Source organism: Gymnoscopelus microlampas, assembly GCF_963454915.1.
Source record: "Gymnoscopelus microlampas genome assembly, chromosome: 10".
NCBI classification, from domain to species: domain Eukaryota; kingdom Metazoa; phylum Chordata; class Actinopteri; order Myctophiformes; family Myctophidae; genus Gymnoscopelus; species Gymnoscopelus microlampas.
In genome coordinates this window covers 3489270-3515834 of record NC_139947.1, presented here as the reverse complement: position 1 = coordinate 3515834, position 26565 = coordinate 3489270, and the positions used below count along the sequence as shown (strand labels likewise).

General features: G+C 44.2%; 1 protein-coding gene across 1 annotated transcript in view; it reads right to left on the bottom strand.

The window, feature by feature from the left end:
- bltp3a (bridge-like lipid transfer protein family member 3A) overlaps positions 1-26565 on the bottom strand; it is a 75990-nt gene that overhangs the window by 13415 nt on the left and 36010 nt on the right. Inside the window, exons 10-20 of the mRNA XM_084070349.1 lie at positions 25790-25942; positions 23772-24019; positions 21171-21312; positions 20147-20340; positions 17756-17885; positions 16063-16419; positions 13667-14053; positions 11640-11772; positions 10431-10772; positions 3265-3440; positions 1353-1483 (exon numbers count right to left, since the gene is read on the bottom strand). Coding sequence (XP_083926475.1) covers positions 1353-1483; positions 3265-3440; positions 10431-10772; positions 11640-11772; positions 13667-14053; positions 16063-16419; positions 17756-17885; positions 20147-20340; positions 21171-21312; positions 23772-24019; positions 25790-25942 — 2393 coding nt within the window. The remainder of the gene's footprint in view (positions 1-1352; positions 1484-3264; positions 3441-10430; positions 10773-11639; positions 11773-13666; positions 14054-16062; positions 16420-17755; positions 17886-20146; positions 20341-21170; positions 21313-23771; positions 24020-25789; positions 25943-26565) is intronic.

Below are 26565 nucleotides of genomic sequence, written 5' to 3'. Positions count from 1 at the left end.
ACTACAACCGTGAGCTTGTAGACTGGGCTATTGTCAACGATGTTTGATTAATCTCAGCAATAATGACATACTGTAAATATGGACACCAGGTTTAAAGTGTGATTGAACTAATGGATTGATGCGAGTATATCCACCCCCCATATCAGACGAGGGATGCGACCATATGAAAATTACATGTCAAGATTATTGTGGCAAAAATAATAGGCTCTATGCACAGCAGCCATATTGTAAGACATTCACAGGTGTTACCAATGATACTAACGGAGGCTCTGTTCCATTCTGGTCAGACAGAGTCAGGGTGCTGATATTGTGCATGTTGGCTCACTGGAAACACTCCCAAATGGCCCTTTACAGGTGTGTAACTCTGAGAGTTATGGGGGTCGTGGAAAACTGAAATTCAAAAATCTGAGAACTAAACTACACTGCTACACTAAATGGAACAGAGCCTTCATTAGTATCACTGGTAACACCTGTGAAGGAAGCGATAATATGGCTGCTGTGCATAGAGCCTATTGCGATTAACAATATCATCGCGATAATCAAAATATGCTTAAAAACTTACAATGCCACTTTTATTAAACCACTTGGACCCCCAGCATCCCTATTCTGGAGGGAACGTTTGCCAAAAATAGCAGATACAAGCCCTCAACGCGTTGCGAGCTTGTAGATCTGCTATCGATTAGATTAGTTATTGTGTAGAGTGAAATACGAGCGTACCAAATGCGCTCTTTACAGGTCTGTTTTATTCAAGTATAGAGGGTTTAAGTGGTACTAAATGTCAAGCTCAACGAAAGCCAATAGGCTCTATGCACAGCAGCCATATTGGAAAGAAATTGGGCCCCTTCTTACTTCCTTCACAGGTGTTACCAATGATACTAATAAGGCTCTGTTCCATTCTGGTCAGGGTGCTGATATCGTGCATGTTGCTCACTAGAAACACTCCATTTTGGTTCCCAAATGGCCCCTTATGGTGGTTGTGTAACTCTGAGAGTGTACAAATGGAACCAAATGGACCCTTACGGGTCCATTTGTACACTCTCAGAGTTATGGGGGTCCTTGAAAATAAGACAACCACTATGCCACACTGAATGGAACAGAGCCTTAATTAGTATCATTGGTAACACCTGTGAAGGAAGTAAGGAAGGGGCCCAATTCATTCCCAATATGGCTTCTGTGCATAGAGCCTATTCATCCTAGTGTATGACGGAGGAGAATTTCACGATAAATTAAAAACTCTTCGATACGATTATTGTGAGCGTTTTTTTTATCACGATAAACAACATTAACGATTATCATCCGATCCCTATCAGACATGTCCTCAGTACTTTGGGACGGTATATAGTAATACCCACCATATCAGGTACCATGTCCTCGGTGCTTTGCGACAGGGAGCTGCTGAGATCATTGGACGAGCCCCCCTCTGTGCCGTGGCCGGACATCGATACCGACGTGTTGCTGGGACGCATGGACTCGATACCCGACTCTGGAACCACAACCAACAAGCACATTGTTTCCAAAACATTCATATCATTAGAGAATTGCTGAAAAAAATGTATGAACAATCCTCCCTGATATAAGTGGTCAAGACAAGACCATCTTTTTTATTTTACCTTTATTAACAGTATTAAAGCTGCCTTTTCTGTGAGAATAAAACCTTATTTTGGACAAATCCATATGGTAGAGCATGTTTAACCCATTAAAACCGGGGACGCATCTGTGTCATATCAGATTCGAGCTGGCCGAATCTGAAACACATTACGGCCCTAACACATTATTTCATACTTTGTCTATTCAAAAATAGCAGATCTACAAGCTCGTAGCGCGTCACTTCGTGCCGCGCTACGAGCTTGTAGATATGCTATTGTTTTTAAATCTTGAAAATCTTTGCAAATCTTTGAATACCCGCTTATATATTCGTTTAAAGCGAACATTTTTAACTCAAATCTTTGCTTCTGGGGGGGGGGTCCCTGGAACAAAACATTTTGAGATGGGGGGTCGGCGGTAGCCTGGTAAAGCCCCTCATTTCCATTTGATTTCAGGAAGGAGTCTGGCCTGAAGGCTTGTCTGGGCGTTTCTAGCCCGTTCACCAAATGGACGAGCATATCAGCGCCGTCGCTCATCGTTCTGTGATGGACAGCGAAAGTTGGCCAATCAGGTGGCGAGTTTGAGTGAGCCCGAATGGAACCGAGTGCAGCCTGAGTGCAGCCGACCAAAAACGAACGGCAGCCATCTTCTTTGACCGCAGTGTTTTCTACTCTCTTCTAAACTTCAAAAACGCTCTCAAACGTCTATTTTGAGGCACGGAATTTATTTTTAAGATATCGTTTGGATAGAATTTACTTGTTTAACTTCATATATGTGGTCAATTAATCATGACAGAGCCTATTCAAAAATAAAAAATCAGAGAACCGGCAGGGGCGGGCAGTGACACGCATGTATCCAAATAAGGCAACCTATTTTGGGCATGGCCGTCTCAAAAGTCCTGTTGTGTCACATTAGTCTGGAGGTGGTAAAAATGTACTGGCTGAAGGGGAACACTGCTGATTAGCTGAGGGGGTTGTCAGTCAACGGTATTACTCCCGCCCAAATCCAGCCCACAGCCAAATTGCCGAATGGGCGATCATGCCAGACTCACTCCTGAAATAAATTACAAATGAGATTTCCGGAGGGAGGGTTTACCAGACATGGTCGGCGGCCAAATACATATCATTTTGGGGGTCCTTGACATGAAACAGTTTGAGAGTCACTGATAAAGCAACATAGGTTTTTCAGAACACTGTTCAGATATTTTGTAGAATCGTAATATAACTAACACAACTGTGGTGGTTGTATTTGGTCTCTGTACTTGCTCATGGACACTTCCAACACTTTGCTGGGGCCTGGAATCAAACCTGGGACCTTCGGCTTCCCAAGCGGTCTGGTCTCTCTAACCATTCAGCTATGGCCGCCCATGGAACACTAGGGTTGAAGTGTGCGTGTGTGTGTGTGTACACAATTGTCAATTGTTTGTACGAGCTCTTGTTTTATTGGATCTTGTTTATTTGATACACTTGGTTTTAGCTCTTGCTCATTTTATGTTCCTATTTGCCTCATCCGTTTATGAAAAAAAGTAGGTAGCTGATATAGTGCACTTTTACCTTAGCACTAGGTATACTCTTAGTTGCTTGTTTTAGAAGAGAATGCACTTAAGACTTCCGGTAATTAGTAGTTTTCTTGCCTACCTATGTTGAATGCGCTTATTGTAAGTCGCTTTGATAAAAGTACCTGAATCCATGAGAACAACGAAGGCGTCGCTGATGTCACCGTCCAATGACAGGTGGTCGTCAGGCAAACTTCCGTCCATGATGGAGCTGTCCAAGGAATTCTGGGAAGGTGAGTTTTTCATGGACTGTAGGCGTGAAGCCAGGGAGGGGGAGGAGTCATCTGAGCGCTGGGCGTCCCTACGCACACAAACACACACACACACACACACACACAGGTTTGTATCACTACACTTGTGAGGATATCAACATTTTAGCATCATGTTATGAATGATTTTTTTCTGCATTTGTAACCATAAGTCTTAAGCCAAAAAATAGCCGATCTACAAGCTGACAACGCGTCGCACCACTGATATTATAGCATCACAAGTTTTTTCAAAGATTTAGAAGACATTTTGTAGAATCCCCCAGAAGCAAAGATTTGAGTTACAAATGTTCGCTTTGAAAAATATATATAATATATATTTTTTAAAGCGAACATTTGTAACTCAAATCTTATGCTATAAGCAAAAGATTTGCAAAATATTCACGATAAAAAAGAAAGAAATAGCAGATCTACAAGCTCATAGCGCGGCACTCGGTGCTGCGCTATGAGCTTGTAGATCTGCTATTTTGGAATAGCCAAAGACATCTAAAAACACAGATGCGTTCCCGGATTGAAAGGGTTAAGGAGGCTTGATATTGGATGGGATTTGAAGTCCTCTGCTAGCTTTGAAAATGTGTACAAATAGTTTTTTTCTTGATATAAAATGAAATGCCCATAACAGGGATGTCAGGGTTGATGTTCTGTTGGCATGCAGCAGGCGGTCCAGCTGGAGATACGTCATAGGGTAATCTACTAAATGACATCATCATTTAATGACCTCACAATTTGATCGTCACAACCAGTCCCTTTAAAATGAAATGTCAAATGAACAAAACATCAGCAACCTTTACCTACAAATCATGCTGCTTGTAGTAACTTCTGAATATTTTGTTAACAGCGCTGAAGTAACTAAGTACATTTACTCAAGTACTATAACGAAAAAACATCACATGGATGCACCTGGGACGTATCATCAGTGTTGTAGCCTGGGGTCATAGGATGTTTCGGGTCTCGCAACATACACCCTCGCCCAGGTGACCCAGCCAGGGTTGATCAAGCCCCGACTTACGTCCCAGGTAGCTACCCACGGTCAGTCCTAAATAGGGAAAGACAGGGCCACTCAATACGCTTGTCCGAAACTACTCTGCCAGGAATGGGGGAGAGGAATTGCTGGTACGTGGAGGGGCTAGGCTCTGTGGATGGCCTCCTGGCCGGGCTCCTCCTCCATCTCACCAGGTCTAGGACCTGTGCGTTGCACCAGACTCCCCCGCTCCAAACACTATACTTAAGTACAAATTTTGAGGTATTTTTAATTTACTGGATTATTTAAACATTTCTGTACTTTTACTTCTACATCTCAGAGGTAATTAACACTAGCATGACTGAGGTTTCATTTATACCTACACAGCCTGAAATACGATCATTTTGATCCCCAAATAAGGCTATCCTATTGGCTACTGTCTCACCTCTGTGCTCCAGACCAGCTCACAGCTTCTCCCCCAAACCGTGGGGGGTTCCATTGTCTTCTAAATAGCCATTAACGTCTCAATTGCACTCTGCTCAGTCAGTGAACCCACATAATGTTGTTGTTGTTGTAGGCAGGCACAAACATTATAAAATAGTAATGTAGTATATATATATATATATACGTATATAAAATAGTATTATAAAATGTAATGGTAACTGCAGATTCTGTATGTAAAATCTTTATAAAAAAAAGCGTATAAAACAGCGCAATCTGTAGCGTCACATTAAACTCTTCAGTGAAACATGGAGCCTATATGAACGCTGAAGCCACTCTCTAATTACGTGACTATCTCCATTGTCCAAAACACATGGATATCTCTTGACAAACCAATATTAGTATTATTCATAATAATACTATTCACATTATTTGCCTATTTATGCGTAAGCATAAAGCGTCTCCTTCTATCATCACTTTCCACGTCGTTGACAACAGCGCAACACGTGAACACGTTGGTATGTTTCCACATGTGACCAATCCTGCGCAAAATATCTGATCTACAAGCACAAAACAGTTGCTGCGTGACAAGCTGTATGCTTGTAGATCTATTCTTTTTCCGCTGCTTTGCAATGAAAGTGAACGTTGAAACGGGTTGCCAAATCTTGAGAGAGAAATAAGCAGGCAGGTCTATGAAAATGTTACTGCATGCGTTTTGCCCTGAGAAAACAGTGAGACATGAAGCATTGTCAAATGAAATTGAATTCTTAAAGGGACATTTCACCCCTGGAAGAAACTGACCCAATGGTAATGAAGTTTAGGACTCAATTATTATTATTTTTGTGAATGATCTGTGTTTTGAGATATATAGTAATCTTCGAACATCTCGTGACGTTATTTACGTCACGAGATGTTACATCATTCCTTTCCGCACTACATGTTGTCTCGACGCGTCATGCAGCCAGCGGACAGCCCCCCACCCCCCTCCTGCCAGAGATTTTAGACACAACAGAACACAGAAAACAGCCCAAACTGCGCATTTGTTCGCGGACCTTTTGTTAAATTTGAAGAGTGACGCATTACTTTACCTGAGTTACATCTTCTGATAGTTGTACTTGAATGTTGACATGAAATAATAATCCTGTGTAGTGTTTCACAAGCGCAAGCGTGAAAGAATCCAAATACAACGTGGAGATGGTAAACAAACTGACTTCCAGTGTTGCCAGATATTGTGAAAGAAATAAGAAACCAGGTCTATGAAAACAAGCCCAAAAGAAGATAACTAAGCCAAGAGCACTTTAACATGGGATAGTATATATTTGAAAAATGCCGATCTACAAGCTCACAACACGTTGCGATGTTACCCATTGTGAGCTTGTAGATCTGCTATTTTCCAAAAAATCTTGAGGGGAAAAAAGTGCAAAATGTGGAGTATTTTTTAATCGTTTAACAACACATATTTGGTTGGGGCTTCCTGGCACAAAATATAATTTCAGATCGGGGTCCGTGGAAAAATACATGAACATCTTTGAGAACCACTGGTTTAAACAACAATCAAAACATTTGGATACAAGCCCAAATATCAACTACATTTTAGAAAGAAGCCGCTTATAATAAGCAGACATGGCAACACTGCCATGCTGTTTCAACGTCGTTGTTGGAGATCCCACCCACACCGCACCTCCCCTGCCACAAGGAGGGGCAGTGCACCAAAAGCATTATGGTCATTGTAGTAATAAGCAGTCCAGTCAAAACCTAGTCAAACACACAGATTTCATTATTTTTCTGGCCATAGGGTGCAAATTTTAAATTGTGCTACTGTTATCTACTACAAATACTATTACCATTGAGTGATTGCAGTTTCTTCCAGGGGTGAAATGCTCCTTTAACTATATATATAACTAGTAACTAAAGTTTTCAAATACCTAATTGTAGTGGAGTAAAAGTATGCATGAAGCTAATCTAAACAATATGAAAATATATTTATATCTGCAAAGTAACTAGTAACTGAAGTTTTCAAATAATTGTAGTGGAGTAAAAGTACAAGATTTGCCTCTGAGCTGTAGTGGAGTAGAAAAGTATTACCATTATAATGTAATTATATATATAATAATAATAATAGAAAGACGTGGAAAAACAACCCCAAAGTCGCTTATAATAAGCAGACATGGCAACATAGACTCGCAATGCAGCAGTTCTCTGCTGCGCTGTGGGCCGCTCTGCGGGGGGTAAACGAGGTGTAAAGTGCTCTACCCTGGGGGAGAGAGGGGGAGAGCGGTCAATTTAGCCAAAATATGACGACTGGGATGGTATATATGGTATATAATTCATATTTATAATACGTTTAAAAAAAAAAAAAAAAACGGAGATGATTTGAAACAAATATTTAGGAAAAGTCATGAAAGGGGAACTTTCTCAGAGCTTCGTGAGAGAAGATAATCCACTTTAAAATCTCAAAATCGGTCATGTTGATGGCTTAGTCATGCAAGTGTTAAATAAATATTGTACTTTTACTCCACTACAATTATTAGAAAATTCACTAGTTACTTTGCAGATATAAATTGTTATATTATAAAACATAAATTAACCACTTTAGCCCTATTTTACACATACACATTCTTTTTTAATAATCGTTTTTTGACATGTGTGAATCGATTCAAAATCGTCCATGTCAGCATCGCGATTAGTCTATGTCTGCTGTGTAGCTGAACACCCTGGCCCTCATTTATCAACGCGGTCCAAATAATGGGCGTACGGCGAGATCACCGCAACTTTCGGCATTTATCAATATATCCTGACGTTGGCTTCAGCCTACCGTGCGTTCAGATCTCACGTCTGGTCGAGAGCATTTGTTGACGCTGGCTGCACCCGTTTGTTCCATTGTAGACCTGCGGAGCAGCATTGTCCTGACTGTCTGACAGGCATCTGGACACATATCCACTCCACAATGTATATATATATATTTTTTTAAAACGTTTTTGTTCTTTTACATACTCATAGGTAGTACAGACATTTACTGATGCAAATAAGCAAATAAACAGAGTATCTCCAAACAGTGAAGAAAGTAATTAACAGTATTCCACAATGTATATCTAACACACAAATAAATAATCCCTGTGAAAATATAACATTTTATAAAGTAATTTAAACAAACTGCTTTAACAGTCATTCAGATAAGATATGGCTGCATTGAAAATAGTGTCGCATCGCGACGCGTTGTGAGCTTGTAGATCTGCTATTTTCAAAATATACGAGCGCTTTTGCGAGAGCATTTTTGGGAGTCGGGACTCCCGACCATCTTTTCATGGACAGTGAGGTCTACAAACTTACAGTAGCGTGTCCTATGGTGTGGAGTTATGTAGGCAGTAGGCTACAACCTGGCTGGGTTGAGGATATATAAACCCGACGCTCCAATTTCTTATTAACGTGGCGGCACCGCCGGCACGGGATCACTGCAGCCCTCCTGAGTCTCATGGGGAATAGCCTACATGACTGCTTTATTTTAGTGTAACTCGAACGCGCACTGCTCGGTATGGGTTAAATAAATGTATATACAAACGTATTATATTCATGGCGATGTGATTGGTATCATAATATGTCATTCATGTAGGCTACAAGCCTACGTGACAAAGATTGTACCGTTACGGATTACATGAAAGACACAGTTGGGCGTGTGTGTGTGTATGGCGAGGCGAGCGGGGCAAACTCTTTCTTACTTGCTTTCCATGCGTTGTTTGGTCGTATTCTGGTTCTTCGAGAATATTTAAGGGCGTGTTATTTAAATGACGCTCGGACACTTATCAAGACTCCGGCCAAATGTACACTAGGATTGGCTGTATAGGATCACTTCATAAATGACTTGGACGTTGGTGTACGGCCGAATTTATGGAAAAATATAAGCCTTTTTTACGCTCCATTGATAAATGAGGGCCACTGTCTGCTGTGTATCTGAACACACTGTCTGTCTGTGTAACTGAACACACTGTCTGCCGTGTAGAACAGGGGATTCAATTTTGCCATATTAGGAGATCGACAGTCATCAGCTTCCCTGATTGGCCAACCCAACTGATTGGCTTCAGGGATTGGCCAAGCTTTGCGTGACATTTGTGCCACTGAACCAATATAAGTGATGACGCGCACATTATGACTTAATTGTTTTTCAGGTGAATACAACCTGATCTACAGTGTGAGAAATGTTCTGGACGGTACATCTGAATGGAGGACCAAATGGATACTATTATTCTGCTGTTGCAGTGGAGCACAAGGTGTACGCCTTTGGAGTATTTCATTATGACAACATGACTCAGATTGATGTCCAAGTTTTCAACACTGTGTCTTTACGCTGGAGGAAGTTAAACCTGGTGACAACAGGAAGACAACGCCACCTCGAGGCTCACGCCTATCCTAAGGGCCACATAGCTGTGCTGATAGAAGATATGGTCTACATCTGGGGAGGGTCTCCTCACTGCAACGTGCTTTATGCATTTGATGTCGACACCCACAAATGGTTCAAACCCAGGGTGTCTGGGACTGTTCCGGAGGGGAGGTGTTACCACTCAGCCTGTGTCTTGGGGAAGGTCATGTATATCTATGGAGGATATACCCAGCCTACGTTATCTAAGTTGGACACCGCCACAATGGTCTGGGCTTTAGTCAACACCAGAGGTACTCCACCACCTGTTCCACGGTGTCACTCTGCCACCATCATCGGGACAAAGATGTTTGTATTTGGAGGCCGTAGTACTGACCCCAGGGGGGGTCAGTACTACAACTATGTCAGTGTGTTTGACACAGAGACCAACTGCTGGCTGAACACACCTTCTGCACAGCTTCTTGCAGAAGGACGCAGGGATCATTCAGCCTTTGCCTACAATGGAGAGCTGTACATAATTGGTGGTCGCCGCGCAGCTAACCTTCAATACTTCAATGATCTGTGGAAATTCAATCCAGAGACATTCTCCTGGAAGAAGGTTCAGCCCAAGGGGAACGGACCAGCTCAAATGTATCGCATGAGGTGTTATCGCATGAGCTGTTGCATTATGGGAGATCGTATCATCCTCTTTGGGGAATGCCAAGTTTACACCGGATGTACTTATGTCCTGTCTATCCTAGACTTGAGTCCTAGCCTCAAGACGTTATGTAAGCTAGCAGTCATTCAGTACGGTGTGGAGCAGTCTGAACTCCCACACGACATCAGGTGGGAACTGAGAGCCATGACTACCAACAGCAACTACAGAAGAAAAAAGAGTCCACTAAAAGAACAAACAGAACAAAGACGACCCCCGTCTCAGGCAGAGAGCTGATTGAACTCGGACCAGCCTGATCTCACACAACTCGGTGAAATAACACAGACTGACATTTAAATAGACGACTAGAAAACCCAAAAACCCGTGCATAGCAGCCGCGAATCCCAGGGTGAAATAACAGGGCTTGCAACCAGAGCATGTGAGCGGAGCTGGAACGGAGTGGGGAGCGGAGCGGGACGATTTTTAACGTAGCGGGGAGCGGGTTTATAAAAAGGTAGGAGCACTACTCGGAGCGAGGACCGCCTGCCGCTCCAAGCCGAAATCTTAAAATGACACGGATGCGTACCCGGTCTTAATGGTTTTAACATAGGACTTACTTTAGCTGTGGGGTGAACAGCTTGCTCATGCCGGAGCCGCGGCTGAACATGCTGAAGGCGTCCTTGGTGATGGACAGCGCCCCCTTGGTCAGGTCCAGGGAGACGTTCAGGGCGTCCTTGGTGACGTCCTTGGTGACGTTGAGGGCGCTGGACAGCTCCCCCTCCAGGCTGAAGGTGGAAGGGTCCCGGGAGAGACCGCCGGGAGGGGAGAGGGGAGGCGAGGAGAGCACCAGAGCGCCCCCCTCCTGAGGCCCTAGCCCGTCCCCTCCTCCTTCTGTCGCCCCGTCCTCCAGCTCCTCCACGGCCTCGCAGGCCTCCTCCACGACCACCCCGTCGGCAGGCCTGTCACCATCACATCAGGACATATAATTGGGATTAACTCTTTGCCTGCCACTGACGAGTTCCATCGTCAGATTCTGCTAAGGCGCAGCCACGAGTTCCACGAGTTCCGGACTTTTTTATTAAAGTTGTATTAAAGTATTCAATCAATCAGTCAACAAAAAAATCACACCCAGTGTGAAGTGGGCGGTGTGTGGTCATCACAACATGACTCACTTAAAAAAAAGGATGAATTACTTTTTTTTAAGTCCATACTGCTATTCATAGGGCTGCACATGTGTCATGTGTTTCGCTAGCCAATCACAGTCCTGAATTTGCAAAGTCAGCCAATCACATTACAGCTAGTGGTGATGACACTAGCTGTAATGTGATTGGCTGACTTTGCAAAAGTATAGATTTGCATTGACTGTGGAAGGGTTAGGGGTGTAGACTGCGTTGTAGACTATTGGCCAATCACGGTGCAGGATTGGTCAGTGTCCAAAACTCACTTATAGGGGGCGGTTACACCGCCCCAAAAAAAAAAATTCAGATAGATATATCCAGAATGCATCGGGAGCACATAATAAGTAAGCCTTGCCGAGCCCTGAGGCCCATAGGGCAGGAGCCTATCTCCTGTTTCCTTAGCATGAGGCAGCTTGATGAACAAGTACACCCAATGTGAAGAAAAAAAAAAATATATATATTTTTTTTTTGTAAAAATGTGTAAAGCTTCAGGGAGCCACTAGGGAATAGTTAAAGAGCCGCAAGCAACTCCAGAGCCGCGGGTTGCCGACCCCTGGCATAAACTATTCTAATGATTATGCAAAAATAATTGTATTCAGGTGATTATTATGTAATAATTGTGACGGATTGACGGGGGGTGGGGCTTACCCCTCGGGTCCCTCCTGCTCGAAGCCGTCGGCGGCGACGCCGTTCACTACGCCACAGTCCTCCAGGACAGACTGATGACTGGAATGATGGGCGGGGGACACGTCTGAGTCCGTCATGCTGGGACTGTCCGTCTCTGCAAAGTTACAATGGAGACATTTAGCTGTATGCTCTATAGTCGTAGCCTGGTAAACCCTCCCTCCGGAAATCTCATTTCCATTTGATTTCAGGAAGGAGTCTGGCTTGAACCGCCTTTCTGCAATAATCGCTCTGTTCTCCGAACCGATGAGCCTATCAGCGTCGTCGCACATCGTTCTGTGATTGACAGCGACAGTTGGCCAATCAGGTGGCGAGTTCGAGTGAGCCCGAATGAACCCGAGTGCAGCCTGAGAGCCGCCGACAAAAGACGAACGGCAGCCATTGTTGTTGTCCGAGTGCCGTCACTTCTTAGTTTCGTTCTTAAAACGGTCTCAAACTTCTTTTTTGAGGCACGGAATTTACTATTAAGATATCGTTTGGATAGAATTTAGTTGTCTAACTTCATATATGTGGTCAATTAATCATGACAGAGCCTATTTAAAAATATAAATTTAGAGAACCGGCAGGGGCGGGGAGTGACACACATGTATCCCAATAAGGCAACCTATTTTCGGCATGGCCGTCCCAAAAGTCCCGTTGCGTCACATAGTCTGGAGCTCGTCAAAATGAACTGCTGATTGGCTGAAGGGGAAAAACGATCATTGGTTGAAGGGGTTGTCAGTCAACGGTATTACTCCCGCCCAACTCCAGCCCACAGCGAATATTGCAGAAAGGCGGTTCAGGCCAGACTCCTTCCTGAAATCAAATGGAAATGAGATTTCCGGAGGGAGGGTTTACCAGGCTACTATAGTCGTGGAGGAACCGGATCCAACATACTGTATGAGGAACCACCAGGTTTTCACGTCTGCTATACAATTACAATAGTATTGTAATTGTATAGCAATTACAACCACCACAATCTGGGAACCCATCGTCAAAAAAAAACGGAAAAACAGCACCCTCTGCTGTTTTTTTCCCTTTGAATTTGACTCTGGGGGGGACCGCCCAATAGAATGTTGATAACAGGCCCGTTGGCCCGCCCTCAGCCCTCCTCAGGTAAAGGGCGCCTATGTTTTCATTCCCACTAACAACATTTCTCCCACGGAACATGGATCGTTTTGGTCATAAGCCCACTTGTTTCTATAATGGAAGAACAAGTTAAAATGTCACTAACTTTCCGTGGTGTTGTCGGCCCCGAGGACGCCATGGTTGAATGAGTTTAGGGTTTGTTTCCGGTGGGAACACATAAGAAAGCGAACGCACAGATGTAAATCCCGCCCACTACTTTTGATTGGGTGAAGCGCGGCTTGCTTCCTGACCTAAGGCCGGCCCACATGTACTGTAGGCCAACGTTCACACATTGTGAACGGCCCTCCCGACAGATGCAGTAGCGCAGCTCGAAATCTGTTCTTGAGAGATCACCCCCATAACTCTGAGAGTGTACAAATGGAACCAAATGGACCCTCACGGGTCCAGTAAAGGTCCATGTGGAACCCCTTCGAGGAACCCTGAGGGTCCCTGCACCTCACTTTGAGAACCACTACAATAATATGTATGAATTACTGTATGATTTAATTTGTGTTTATCACACACACTTAATTCAAATCTGAGAGGTGAGTGCTAGGGGGTGAGGTGGAGTCTGAAGAGGTGAGTGCTAGGGGGTGAGGTGGAGTCTGAAGAGGTGAGTGCTAGGGGGTGAGGTGGAGTCTGAAGAGGTGAGTGCTAGGGGGTTGAGGTGGAGTCTGAAGAGGTGAGTGCTAGGGGGTGGGGGTGGAGTCTGAAGAGGTGAGTGCTAGGGGGTGGGGGTGGAGTCTGAAGAGGTGAGTGCTAGGGGGTGAGGTGGAGTCTGAAGAGGTGAGTGCTAGGGGGTGAGGTAGAGTCTGAAGAGGTGAATGCTAGGGGGTGAGGTGGAGTCTGAAGAGGTGAGTGCTAGGGGGTCGGGGTGGAGTTACCTGGGGTGTGAGGCACCTCCTCCTCTGGCTCCGTAGAGGAGGGAGGCAGCAGGAGGCCCAGCTCCACAGCATCCACCAGGAGCGCCACGCATACGGTGGGGAGGGAGGAGGAGGCCCCTCCCCCACCTCCCGGCTCCTCCTCCTCCTCCTCCTCCTGGCCCGGCCCCGCCCCCAGCTCCGCCCCCAGGCGGGACATGGCGTCCTTCATCCTCAGCAGGGCCACGTACTGGTAGTGGTTGAGCCACGCCCTCAGCGGCGTGATGCTCTGCACCAGGAGGTGGATGGACGCCTCCGACACCTGCTGCTCCCCACCGCCGTCCGGGCCGGAGGAGGAGACGTCGCCCCCTAGTGGCTGTGAGGAGGACCGCTGGAGGACAGTGTCGGGATCTGGAGGCAGCGGAGGAAGTATACAGTTTTATTTGTTTTAAAGACGCACTGCAGTGACATTTTCGGTCATTGTATTTTGAAGGTTCAATCTGAAACGTCGGCTCAACCGACTCTAAACCAATCAGAAGGTCCCACCCCTTCAGGCTATGGGACGTTGGATCTCAATCACTACAGCCGTGCGCAACACGGCTAGTGTTTGTTTACAAGTGAGAGAGAGACGACCAGTGAAGCACGTTTGCTACTACCTGGCTTATTTCTAACCTATAATGTTTTCCGATACATATTTAAGTGTGCAGATGAAGTTTAAAATGAGTAATACACTCATCTTCAATGAGATTCAAAATGGAGTATCTTTGTAATTAAAATCAGCTGTGTTTGAAGAACGTGCAGCTATGGGAATCAAACAGGTGCATGTAATCAAGATTCATTTATATTCATGAAGGCTGCGTTATGTCATCACGCAGCACGTTTTCGTTTACAGGAAGTAATTAAGATTGGCTTTTTAGGGACTTTAGATATAAAAATACACAAAAATGTTTTTTTTTCAATTTTTTTGGCATCTATTGTTAGGTATGCCCATATGATGACCACGGATATGCTCTAAAAGTGTGAAAAACATATTTTTCATTTCACTACACCTTTAATGATAATAATAAACTGTAATTGTATGGCAGCTTTCATGACATGAAATGCAGCTCAAAGTGATTTACAGCAGTGGTTCTCAAACTTTTTCGTGCCAAGGACCCCCAAATTGACACTTATTAGCCCGCGGACCCCATTTGAAAAGATAAGCCAGGGACCCCCATAATAGAAGTTTTTTTTACGGCTCTAGCAGTGATTTTCAACCGTTTTAATTTCAAGGACCCCCAGTTTGACATGCATTAGAGGCTACGGACCCCCATTTAATGGCATATCTCTGGGACCCCAATTTATATTGTAAAATCAATGTTAATTCAACTCTGAGTGTACAGACCCATAAGGGTCCATTTGGTCCCTGTCCATCATTTAGCTGGGGACCCCCTGGAACCCCCTCAAGTACCCCTGGGGGTCCTCGGACCCCACTTTGAGAACCAATGCTTTACTGAGCAAGAATACAATTACAGAAAAAGTACAAATAATTTAACAATAAAGCAAAAAAAGAAAAGCAAAAGCATAAAACAACATTAAAATAATAGCAAAAAAGGCAGTGAATCAGGCAAAAACAGTGAGGGCATGAATAACAACACAGAGATTTAAAAATCAACCAAAAGCAAGAGTGACGAAATAGGTCTTGAGCTGTGCTTTAAAGCTATCCACAGAGGCTGCCTGCCTGCCTTTATACTTAAATGAAACCCCAGCATTCCGCATAGACTGGCATACTCACCGATACCGCCATTTTAGGTAGTATCAGCAGCTTTTCCAATAACTGGGTATAGGCTCTATGCACAGCAGCCATATTATCACTTCCTTCACAGGTGTTACCAATGATACTAATGAAGGACAAAGGGATTCTACCGTTGCGCCTCAGCCTTAAACGGCCAGTCCGGTGCGTCACAAGTGTGTGTACGACCGTCCTCAGAGTCATGACTCTGAGGAAGGTCGTAAGACCGAAACGTCAGTCTATTTGTTACTTGCACCGCACAAAAAAAAAAGGCCTAAACTGTCCGTGTTGCTCCAGCGTTCCTCTCTTCTGATACTAATGAAGGCTCTGTTCCATTTAGTGTAGCAGAGTGGTTTCTACGACCCCCATAACTCTGAGAGTGTACAAATGGAACCAAATGGACCCGTAAGGGTCCATTTGGTTCCATTTGTACACTCTCAGAGTTACACACCCGTAAAGGGCCATTTGGGAGTGTTTCCAGTGAGCCAACATGCACAATATCAGCACCCTGACAGTCTGACCAGAATGGAACAGAGCCTTCATTAGTATCAATGATAACACCTGTGAATGTCTTACAATAATGGCTGCTGTGCATAGAGCCTATTGGTGAACAACTCTAAAAGCAAGTTACTTCCCGAGCACCACCTACCTGCGGGGGCGGAGGGGGACGTGGGCGTGGTGCTGCGGCGAAAGGCGTCCGGGCGGCACATCCACAGCGACAGGGCGAAGGGTTCCACGAAGGGCTGCGTCTTGCCTCGGGGGCCGCGGCGCGCTCCGTCGAAGCCCAGCGTGACGCGGGACAGACTGACCGACCAGACGTCGCGGCGCCGCGGCGGCCCGCCGTCGTCGCCGTCGGGGAGGGCCTGAGGCTCCGCCCCCTCCTCCTGCGTGTGCTGCAGGAAGGCGAAGGGCAGCGGGTTCAAGGCACTGCCGTCCCGGGGGAAGGGGCGGGGCTTGGCGGGGGCGGGGCGGAAGAAGGGGCGGGCGGAGAAGCTGCCGTAGGTCCCTGAGGAAGAATAGTGGTATTATAAGAAGAATAGTGGTATTATTATATTGTTATTTATGGTTGTTTATATCCAACCTTTATTATCTAACCCTCACTTATAACTATAACCATTATTTTTTGCTTTGGGCTGTTCAAAAATAGCAGATCTACAAGCTCATAGCGCGGCACTCTATGAGCTTGTAGATCTGCTATTTTTGAAAAATCGTGAAAATGTGTGCAAATCCTTGAATATATATGTATATATTTTTAAGCGAACATTTGAAACTCAAATCTTTGCTACTGGGGGGTCCCTGGAACAACGTATTTTGCGATGGGGGGAGTCCGTGGCCAAATAATATTTTGGGGGTCCTTGACATGAAAAAGTTTGAGAACCGCTGATATTATAACCAGGGGTGCACATAACCTTTTAGGTCTAGAACTCAGAAGAGCACCTGGAGATGTGACTCGGTGCGCAACAAATAAATGGTCCCGTCCCGTTTTGTCAACGGGGGGGGGGGTGTCAACACGGTGCCCACCGGACTGTTTTGTCAACGGGGGGGATTGCAGCTGCGCGAGGGAAAAAGAAAAAAAAGGACGCTCTGCTTGCAAATTCCACCGATTTTCGCCGACTTTTTTTCCTCTCACACCGTTTGGTGAAGCCCCCAAGGTTGGCGCCCTGTGCTGCGCTGCTTTTATCCGCCAAATTGGGACGTTCACGGCATATTTTCCACCATCACGGTGCGTTCATCATCGGTGACGAGTGCCTCCAACAGCCGCTGCTGGCTGCGTGCACGCAGCGAGGCAATGCGAGGCGATGCGAGACACTCACACAATCACGTGCAGCATGCGTCCTGTGAGTGTGGTTTCAGGAAGTAAATTCCTAGTCTCGATCTCCAGGCTTTTATTTTATAGTTTTGCTAAAAAATAAAAGCTTGGAAATTCCTGTCCCAGCTGTTGGTACGCAAAAGCGCCTCGCGTCGTCTGATGTGGTGCGCATTTTTTATTTTGGGTGCGCATGCGCACCTGCGCACCAGTTATGTGCACCCCTGATTATAACATAAGTTTTTTTTAAACTGTTTAGAAGACATTTTGTAGAATCCCCCAGAAGCAAATATTTGCACACATTTACAAGTTTTTTTCAAAAAATAGCAGATCTACAAGCTCATAGCGCGGCACTTGTGCCGCGCTATGAGCTTGCAGAACTGCTATTTTTGAATAGCCAAAGACATATAAAATGACACATGTGTTCCCGATCTTAATGTTCTAAAGCAATAAGCATCAACACCTAGAACATTGTCTCTGACTCCTCTTGCCATAAACAATGAAAATGATTGGTCCCACAATTCCAACGACATACCGCTGAGGTCGGCCCGGGTGCCGTGGGGACAGTGGCGGGTGTTGCTGACGGTCAGCTGGGGGACGAGGACGCTGAGGGACTGGGGACGCTCCGGGTGGTCCAGGATGGACGAGTCCAGAGGGAAGACCACCTGTTAACGGAGAGACAAAAAACCACACCGATGCATTTATGCTGGGAGGAGAAGGAGACGAGCCTTTTGGTTGGTCGATACGATGACGTTGTTGCCAGGCAGAACCCTCATATCTCAGTTAATTTCGACTTTTATGGTTTTTTTTTGTAAATTAACCCATTAAGACCTGAGGCTATTCTTAAAAATGTTTTCTAAATCCTAACAGTTTTTGGAGAAAAAAAATCATCAACAAAATGTATTTTCAAGATTTTTCAAAAATAGCAGATCTACAAGCTCATAGCGCGGCACTCGGTGCCGCGCTATGAGCTTGTATATCTGCTATTTTTAAATAGCCAAAGAAATCTAAAGTGACACAGATGCGTTCCAGGTCTTAAAAGGTTAATGCTGTACTTCAACATACTACAGTGTCACACACAAAAGTAGCACAAATATAAAATCTAATTTTTTTAAACTCAAAAGGTTTCCACCCATCAGGGGTTTCCCTTCACGGCCAAAAAAAAATGCTGATCTACAAGCTCAAAACATGTGAGCTTGTAGAGCTGCTATTTTCATGTTTTTTTTTTGCCAAACGTTTGCCTGCATCCCAGAGTAGGAAAGCAAGGGGTTGCAGTGTTTCCCCTAGCCAGAAGCTAGAGGATGCTGAGGATGCGTGGCGTGCGCGCTATGCGCGCACGGCGAAAACTTTTGGGTTCTCAAAATACATAGTTGTGCTCAAACACGAAGACATAGTACATGTGCACAGTAATGAGCAGGAAAATATCTGTATAGTTTAGATATGAATTGTCTCCAGATTAAGGAAAATATACTTTTATTAGACCAAGTAGTATAGACAAACTGTCATACATAACAAAAAAGACAGTGGTGGAGGAAGTACTCACACTTCTTACTTAACACATTACCTGCCAATCATGGATATGTCTATGATTAAAATATTTTTTTTTAATTGTTTTCTTTTTTTTTTTTAATCATTCTGTGGCGGCCAGATTTAAGGTGTGGCGGCCCGCCACCGCTTAATGCATATAGGGGAAACACTGGGTTGATGTGATTGATTGGTTAACCCATTCAAACCGGGAATGCATCCGTGTCATTTTAGATTTCTTTGGCTATTCAAAAATAGCAGATATACAAGCTCATATGAATTTGTAGATCTGCTATTTTTTGAATAATAATCGTGAAAATGTGTTGAAATCTTTGATTTATATTTTTTAACTCAAATCTTTGCTTCTGGGGGGGGGGGTCCCTGGAACAACACGTTTTGAGATGGGGGTCCGCAGGCCAAATACATATAATTTTGGGTGGTCCTTGACATGAAAAAGATACGTTCTACTTCTTTCAACAAAAAATAAACTGTTAGGATTTAGAAGACATTTGTAGAATCCCCAGAAGCAATAAGATTTGAGTTCACTTTAAAAATATATATATATATTCAAAGATTTGCACACATTTTCCAGATTTAAAAAAATAGCAGATATGAGCTTGTATATCTGCTATTTTTGAATAATTTGAAAATAAATACATTTTAAAAAGACAGATGCGTTACCCGGTCTTAAAGGACAACTTTGTTTTTTAACAACCAAAGTTTATGTTTTAGATTGTAATTAAAGTAAGTAAAAGATGAGTGTTAAAATATTTAAATTTACTGCTTTCTATAGTTTTAGCAATTTCCGTGATCTATTTTACTGTGGGTGGGGGCTAAATATGTATTTTTTTACACAATAACCCGGCGATTTCTTTATTATTATTTACAGTAGCTTTTCTAGCCCCCAATAACTCACATCTGGCCATCAAAGACCACATGACCTTTTTTATTGTGTAAAAAATACATATTTAGCCACCGGACAGAATGCCCCCGCCGACTGTAAAAAAGATTGCGAAAATTGCTAAAACTATAGAAAGCAGTAAATGAAAAAAAAAATAACACTCATCTTTTATTTACCCCATACATTTTTTTATTTAACCCATTAAGACCTGAGGCCGCTTCTAAACATTTTCTAAATCCTAACAGTTTTTTGAAAAAATATATAAAAAATATTTTTTCACGATTTAAAAAAAATAGCAGATCTACAAGCTCATAGCGCGGCACCGAGTGCCGCGCTATGAGCTTGTATATCTGCTATTTTTGAATAGCCAAAGAAACAGATGCGTTCCAGGTCTTAATGGGTTAATTACAAGCTAAAATATAAACCTTGGTTGTAAAAAAAACAAAGTTGTCCTTTAACGGGCTGACACACACACACACACACACACACACACACACACACCTTAAGCTGTGCTGCGTCCAGCCGGATGTCCAGGTGTTCGTCGGGCTTGCTGCTGTCCTGGAGGTGGTAGAAGGCTTTGACCTGGTCCAGGGTCCGCAGCAGACCCCTGGCGAACACGTTGATCCACAGCACGCTGGCCACGTCCACGCACACCTGCAGCCCGTTGAGCTGGCCGTACAGGTTGGACGTGGGCACTGCGGAGCGGGCGAAGCAAAGGCAACGAGGCTTCACGTTATACATTTAGGATTCCATAAAAGTACTCAGATATTTTACTTAACACATTGAGGGCCAAAAACAGTCCGGACCATTTTTGGCCCATTTTTTTTTTTTTATATATTTTTCCCACGTGGGGCGCTCTAACGAAACTTTGGGATCATCCAAGGAGTCTCTAAGAAGGAGAGGCCGGATGTGGATCCATGTCAAAAATGTTTTCCGGTCGGCCGCTCCAATATTAACTCCTTGACTAAAAGCTTAATATCTCCTATTTCTTTTTAACGTGGTGGAAAGGAGCCGTTTCCGATGGGCGATCACGCCGCAATGGAGGATCGCGAAATATTATCGTTCCAGGCGTTAGTCGGGACCCTCCCACGCTTTGTTTACATGCGCGTCCTTGTCGGGGCTTCTACAGCACGAAACATATCAGCGTAAGCGGATGGAAGATATGCTGGCACTAGATGTACCCTATTTTAATAAACCTCTGGCACACAATGTGTTAAGTAAAAGTAGCAATACCACAATATAAATATATATATAATAAAGTAAAAAGGCCTGTGTTCCAAATGTTACTTGAGTAAAAGTACAAACGTATTGGCATCAAAATATACTTAAAAGTACCAAAAGTAAAAGTTCAAGAATGTTTGAAAATAGCAGATCTACAAGCTCACTGTGAGCTTGTAGATCTGCTATTTTCAAATAGCCTATGTATAAAATAGGGCTGAAGTGGTTAATGTATGTTTTATATCCGCAAAGTAACTGTGTGCGTGCGTGCGCTCGTAGCGCTTGATAAATGTTGTTATTAACATACCAGGAAAGCCAGGGTTGTCAGGGAAGTAGTATTCGGTGAACTGCAGGTGGATGACCGGCACGTTGTCCGGTAAACGCTGAGCTTTGCGGTTACACGACATCAAGGACTGAGTCTTCTTACTGCGACGCCCCCCTGTGGACACCTGGAGAAAGACAACAATATATATAATATGACCTCTAGATACCTGAATAAAGACAACAATATATAATATAACCTCTAGATCAGAGGTCTTCAACAGGGGGTCCGGGACCCCTAGGGGGTCCTCAGAGTTACTACAGGGGGTCCGCCAAATCTTTGTCCCTATTCTGAGGAGAACTTTAGCCAAAAATAGCAGATCTACAAGCACACAACGCTGCGAGGCGTTGTGCGCTTGTAGATCTGCTATTTTCGGCAAAGTGGTTTAGTATAGGGGGGGGGGGGGGAAGAGCAGGCTAAGTACAGAGTGAAAGGTCAGGTTTACTAAGTATTGTTTAAGTGCATGGTTACATGTCTGGAAATACACATTTAAGATGAATCCAACATGATAGTGCTGTGAAACAAGTCTATGAAGCTGCCTATGAAATCTACGAAAACATAAATATTCTATACAATATATAACGGGGGTCCCTGCTTTCTCTCTCTCTCTCAGCCAAGGGGTCCTTGGCCTGAAAACGTTGAAGACCCCCTGCTCTAGATACCTGAATAAAGACAACAATATATAATATAACCTCTAGATACCTGAAAAGAAGAAGAAAAAAAAGAGTGTCTTTCTTCAGGTGTTACTGAACTGAAGTTTCATAATAGAACAGAAGTGGAATGAACCGCTTCCTTGAGTCAGTTTCTGTTCTTCTATCAAACACAGAAACTAGTATAAATACATAATTATGTATGAGCCTCTTCTTTTATAAATAACCTGGGTAATGTCCCACTTTCACCGGCAAAGCAAACACTGTGAAAAAGGTGTAAAAAAAAAACAGAAAGAAGAATTGGCAGAGAGTTTCTCTCACAGGGGGTTTTCTCCAGCGTGATGAGGAGGATTCTATTCATTCTAGACTCACTGAGCCGGTATTCGTTTTTTTTAATAATCTAGTGTTTTATTATATCACACACTTTGGCTATGTTTAGACTGGCCTATGTCGTTGCATGATTACCACAGCAACCAATGCAGATTATGGCATTCACAGAATAGTCGAAATATTCGAATATCAAACCAGTATTCGACCACTCTACATCAACGTCGATTATTCTGATATTATAGTTTTTAGTATTATAATTTTAGTATTATTTAAAAAGATTCTGGTGTTGGTAGTTCTCCTAATCCATTCATGGTTGCTACAATTATGCAACCAAGTGTAAAATCAGCCATCAAGGCACCACCAAAATACATTTTAGTCGACTAAATCAACTGTATATCTAGTCGACTAAAGCTAGACAAAAACTAAAACATTTCGGATGACTAAAATATGACTGAAACTGAATGGAATTTGATTCAAAAGACTAACCGAATCGAAATGTGCTGTCAAAATCAACACTACGATCTACAAGCTCACAACACGTTGCAACAACCAGAATAGGGATGCTGGGATTCAAGTGGTTAAATGTGAAGTATAAAGTTATTTTCCTGTAGTCCTAAAGAAAACCTATAGTGTTGTAACATACTCTATCTTAGCGGGATGTATTGACATATTATTTACATAGCGTAATATGTCATAAGTATAAGGTAATATAAAGTAACTCAGGGGTAATCTCTCAAGAACAGATTCTGCACTGCGTTGGAATCTGTCCTGAAGGTCGTCAGAACGTGTACACACTGTGTGGAAGTGGGCGTGCCTTCAGATCAGGAAGCAGGCCGCGCTTTACCCAATCAAATGTAGTGGGCGGGATTCACGTGTCCGTCGATCCTTCCGTACTGGAAACTAACCGAAACTAATTTAACAATAGCGTCCTCGGAGCAGACAAAACCACGGAAAGATATTCACATTTGAACTTACTCTTTCATCATAGAAACAAGTGGGCTTATAACCAAACCATCCATGTTCTCTGGGAGAAGTGGTGTTAGTGTTCCGTGTAGAACTATTGTTAATGGGAATGAAAACGTAGTCGCACCACCCGGAAGTGGAGCGGTGAAGGCAGACTTAAACCCCGGTTTCCTTGCTTACTGGTGCTACGTCGGCATTGTCCCAGAGTATAACTGAGGAGGATGCCATGGATGAAAAAAACAACAGTGATTTACAGGGGTGCTCCGAGACAAAAAAAACGTTGGGAGAACCGCTGCTCTAGTGCAGTGGTTTTCAACCTTTTTCATGCCAAGGACCCCTAAATTGATATACATTTGGCCGCGGACCACCATCTGAAAATGTTTTGTGCCAGGGACCCCCCAGAAGCAAAGATTTTAGTTAAAAATGTTCGCTTTAAAAACAAATATATATATATTCAACGATATGCACACGTTCTCAAGATTTTTCAAAAATAGCAGATCTACAAGCTCGTGGCACAGCACTCGGTGCCGCGCTACGAGCTTGTAGATCTGCTATTTTTGAATATAGCCAAAGCTAAGTGGTTAAAATGACTGTGACGCTATGTTAACTCATTTCGCCGGGGATGGTGGATGGAGATCTTTACCTGGTGGATATCCAAGTCGTCCATCCTGATGACCACACAGCTGGACCTCAGCCTCTTCAGGCCGGTGGTGGTCCCCGGAGGTGGAGGCCCCGCGGTGGACGAGGTGGTCCCTGCTGGAGGTGGCCCCGCAGTGGACGAGGTGGTCCCCGCTGGAGGAGGAGGCCCTGAAGTGGACGAGGCGGTAGAGTTCCTCCTGGAGGTTGCCTGGTCCCTGTCGGCAGGGTTGGACTTCACACTGGACCCTCCATCTGCAAACCAGTGTTGATTCAAATTCCATTTAGTTAAGTCATATTTCAGTCATTTTCAGTCATCGACACGCAGCAAAGGGCGTCGGGAACGGGAGTCGAACCCGCGACACGGTGTCAGGCTGGCATTGCAGCCTAGAGAGGGTGTCTGGACCGTCACACTACGGCCCAGGCCCGTATCATCAGATTTTAGTCGACTAAATCTACGGGTGATTTAGTCGACTGTAATGTATTTTGGGGGCGGTGCCTTGATGGCGTCGTATTGGCTGATTTTACACTTAGGTTGCATGCTGAAAATAGCCGATCTACAAGCTCACAACTTTGTGAGCTTGTAGATCGGCTATTTTCAGAGCGCAACACCCGAGCGCAACCAAACATAAAATGACTTTTAGTTCTACTGGAGCTCTTCTCCACTCGTCCCTCGCTAACATTTTAGTCTAGTTTTTATTTGTTGACAGAATTGTCAATATATTTAGTCTTGGTTTCAGTCATCATAGCTTAGTTTTTATTTTGTCGGGGACGCTGTGGGCGCTTGGGGCGTGTCTTCTCTTCCGCGTCATCAGCCACCATACCCTAGGTGGGGTTGGCGAAAGGGCCTACTCTGTGTGGAGTTTGCATGTTCTCCCTGTGTCTCCTAGGGTAGTTAATACCGTCACAAAAAACATGTAGTAATCCTGGTCGCTATACCGCCTCCCCCATGACAGCCGGGGCGCCTGATGGAGGAGAAGGGAACTGGTTGGAATAACGTGTTCCTTCCACGCGCTACGTCCAACCAGGGAAACTCCCCCTGTCAGGTGTCAAGGTGGTCAGTTGGCTCTCATGCATTGAAGGAGGCATGAGCTCGGCCCTGACCTCCCTAGGCTGGTGAGGGGAGTGTAGCGCCCAGGATCACTTAGAAATTGGCACCGGGTGAAAAAATAAGGGTTACAAAATCGTGGGATAAAAATGTATTAACACATCGGGTGCCAGCATTTTTTCATAACAACTTACCGTGGGTGCCAGCATTCTCCCCATTGACTGCGCTTTGCTGTTTAACGTTTCCGCGTGCGTTAAAAGCAAATCCACGCAAAAAAAAAGCATCGATTCATGTTCTGCCATGAGCCTGGCTACTGCCTGGAACCATAACATTACCCTCGCGGGTTACAACGGGGGGGGATCGCGCATCGCGCATGACCGTTTTTCCCCACAGGAAACAGATTCGGAGATATAGGCGTTTCAAAGTAGGAAATAGACAGGAAGCGGATGGGGGAAAAAAAATGTGTTTCCGGTGAGCGATCTGGCACTTCCTTCGCAGGATTACAATGGGTGCTCCCATAGCTGCTCTAGCCCCGCCCGCGCGGAGAAAAACGAAAAAAACAAAAAGACTGAAATCACGGTTCAGACCGTGTTCGGCACCGAAGCTTCGGAACCGCCACTATGTAAACACACGGTTCAGACCGTGTTTGGCACCCGATATGTTAAAAAAAAAAAAAAAAAAACATAAAGATCTGAGGCCGATTCTACGAATGTCTTCTAAATCAGTAGTTCTCACACTTTCAAGATTTTTCAAAAATGTAAAAAAAAAATCACACCCAGTGTGAAGAGAGAGGTGCCTTTGAATGAGTGTAACTGGTTGCATCCTTGTGTTGCAATCAGCTGCAGCTATTGAGGCCGTGCTCAAACGGGCGGACGGACGGACCCACACACACGGTCAAGTGTAGGAGTGGCTGGCACCACTCAAAAATTGCAGATGTACAAGCTTACGAGCTTTGTACATCTGCCATTTTAACCTACCCTGTGGGTTCTGGGCGTGTTCGGCGTGCGTTTCCGGTCCAGGGAAGCCCGAGCTGGCTGCTCTCCTGTGGAAGTGGTGCAGCAGCTTGGCCGCCCACTGGGCCTGGGCCTCCATGGCTCCGTTGTGGCGCTCCCAGTGGCCACAGCCATCAGCTGGATGGAGGAGAAACAAGAAAATCAACCACCAAGGACGTTAGTGTTTTTTTGTCATTTAAAAATCATTCATTCCGGGGACGCATCTCTGTCATTTTTAGATTTCTTTGGCTATTCAAAAATGGCAGATTATGAGCTTGTAGATCTGCTATTTTTAAAAAATCGTGAAAATGTGTGCAAATCTTTGAATATATATGTGTCTTTTAAAGTGAACATTTGTAACTCAAATCTTTGCTTCTGGGGGGTCCCTGGAACAAAATATTTTACAAATGTTCGCTTTTTTTTTTTATATATATATTTAAAGATTTGCACACATATTTGCGATTTTTCAAAACAAATAGCAGATCTACAAGCTCATAGCGTGGCACTCGGTGCTATTTTTGGTTTTTGGTTTCACAAATGTCAACGAGGTCATCGCGACCTTGTTGACATTAATTGTCTGATGTTGAAAACAGCATATCTGGGCCAAAAATTCATAGTAAAAAAAAAAGTGCTTAGGAGCCGAGATACAGCCTTTTTCAGTAATAAGTTAAACAAGGAGTGAATGGAGCAGCAAATCTTCAGATAATGATATCTTGGGTTCTGAACATAATAAACACGTCAATGGCACTCAATGAGTTAAA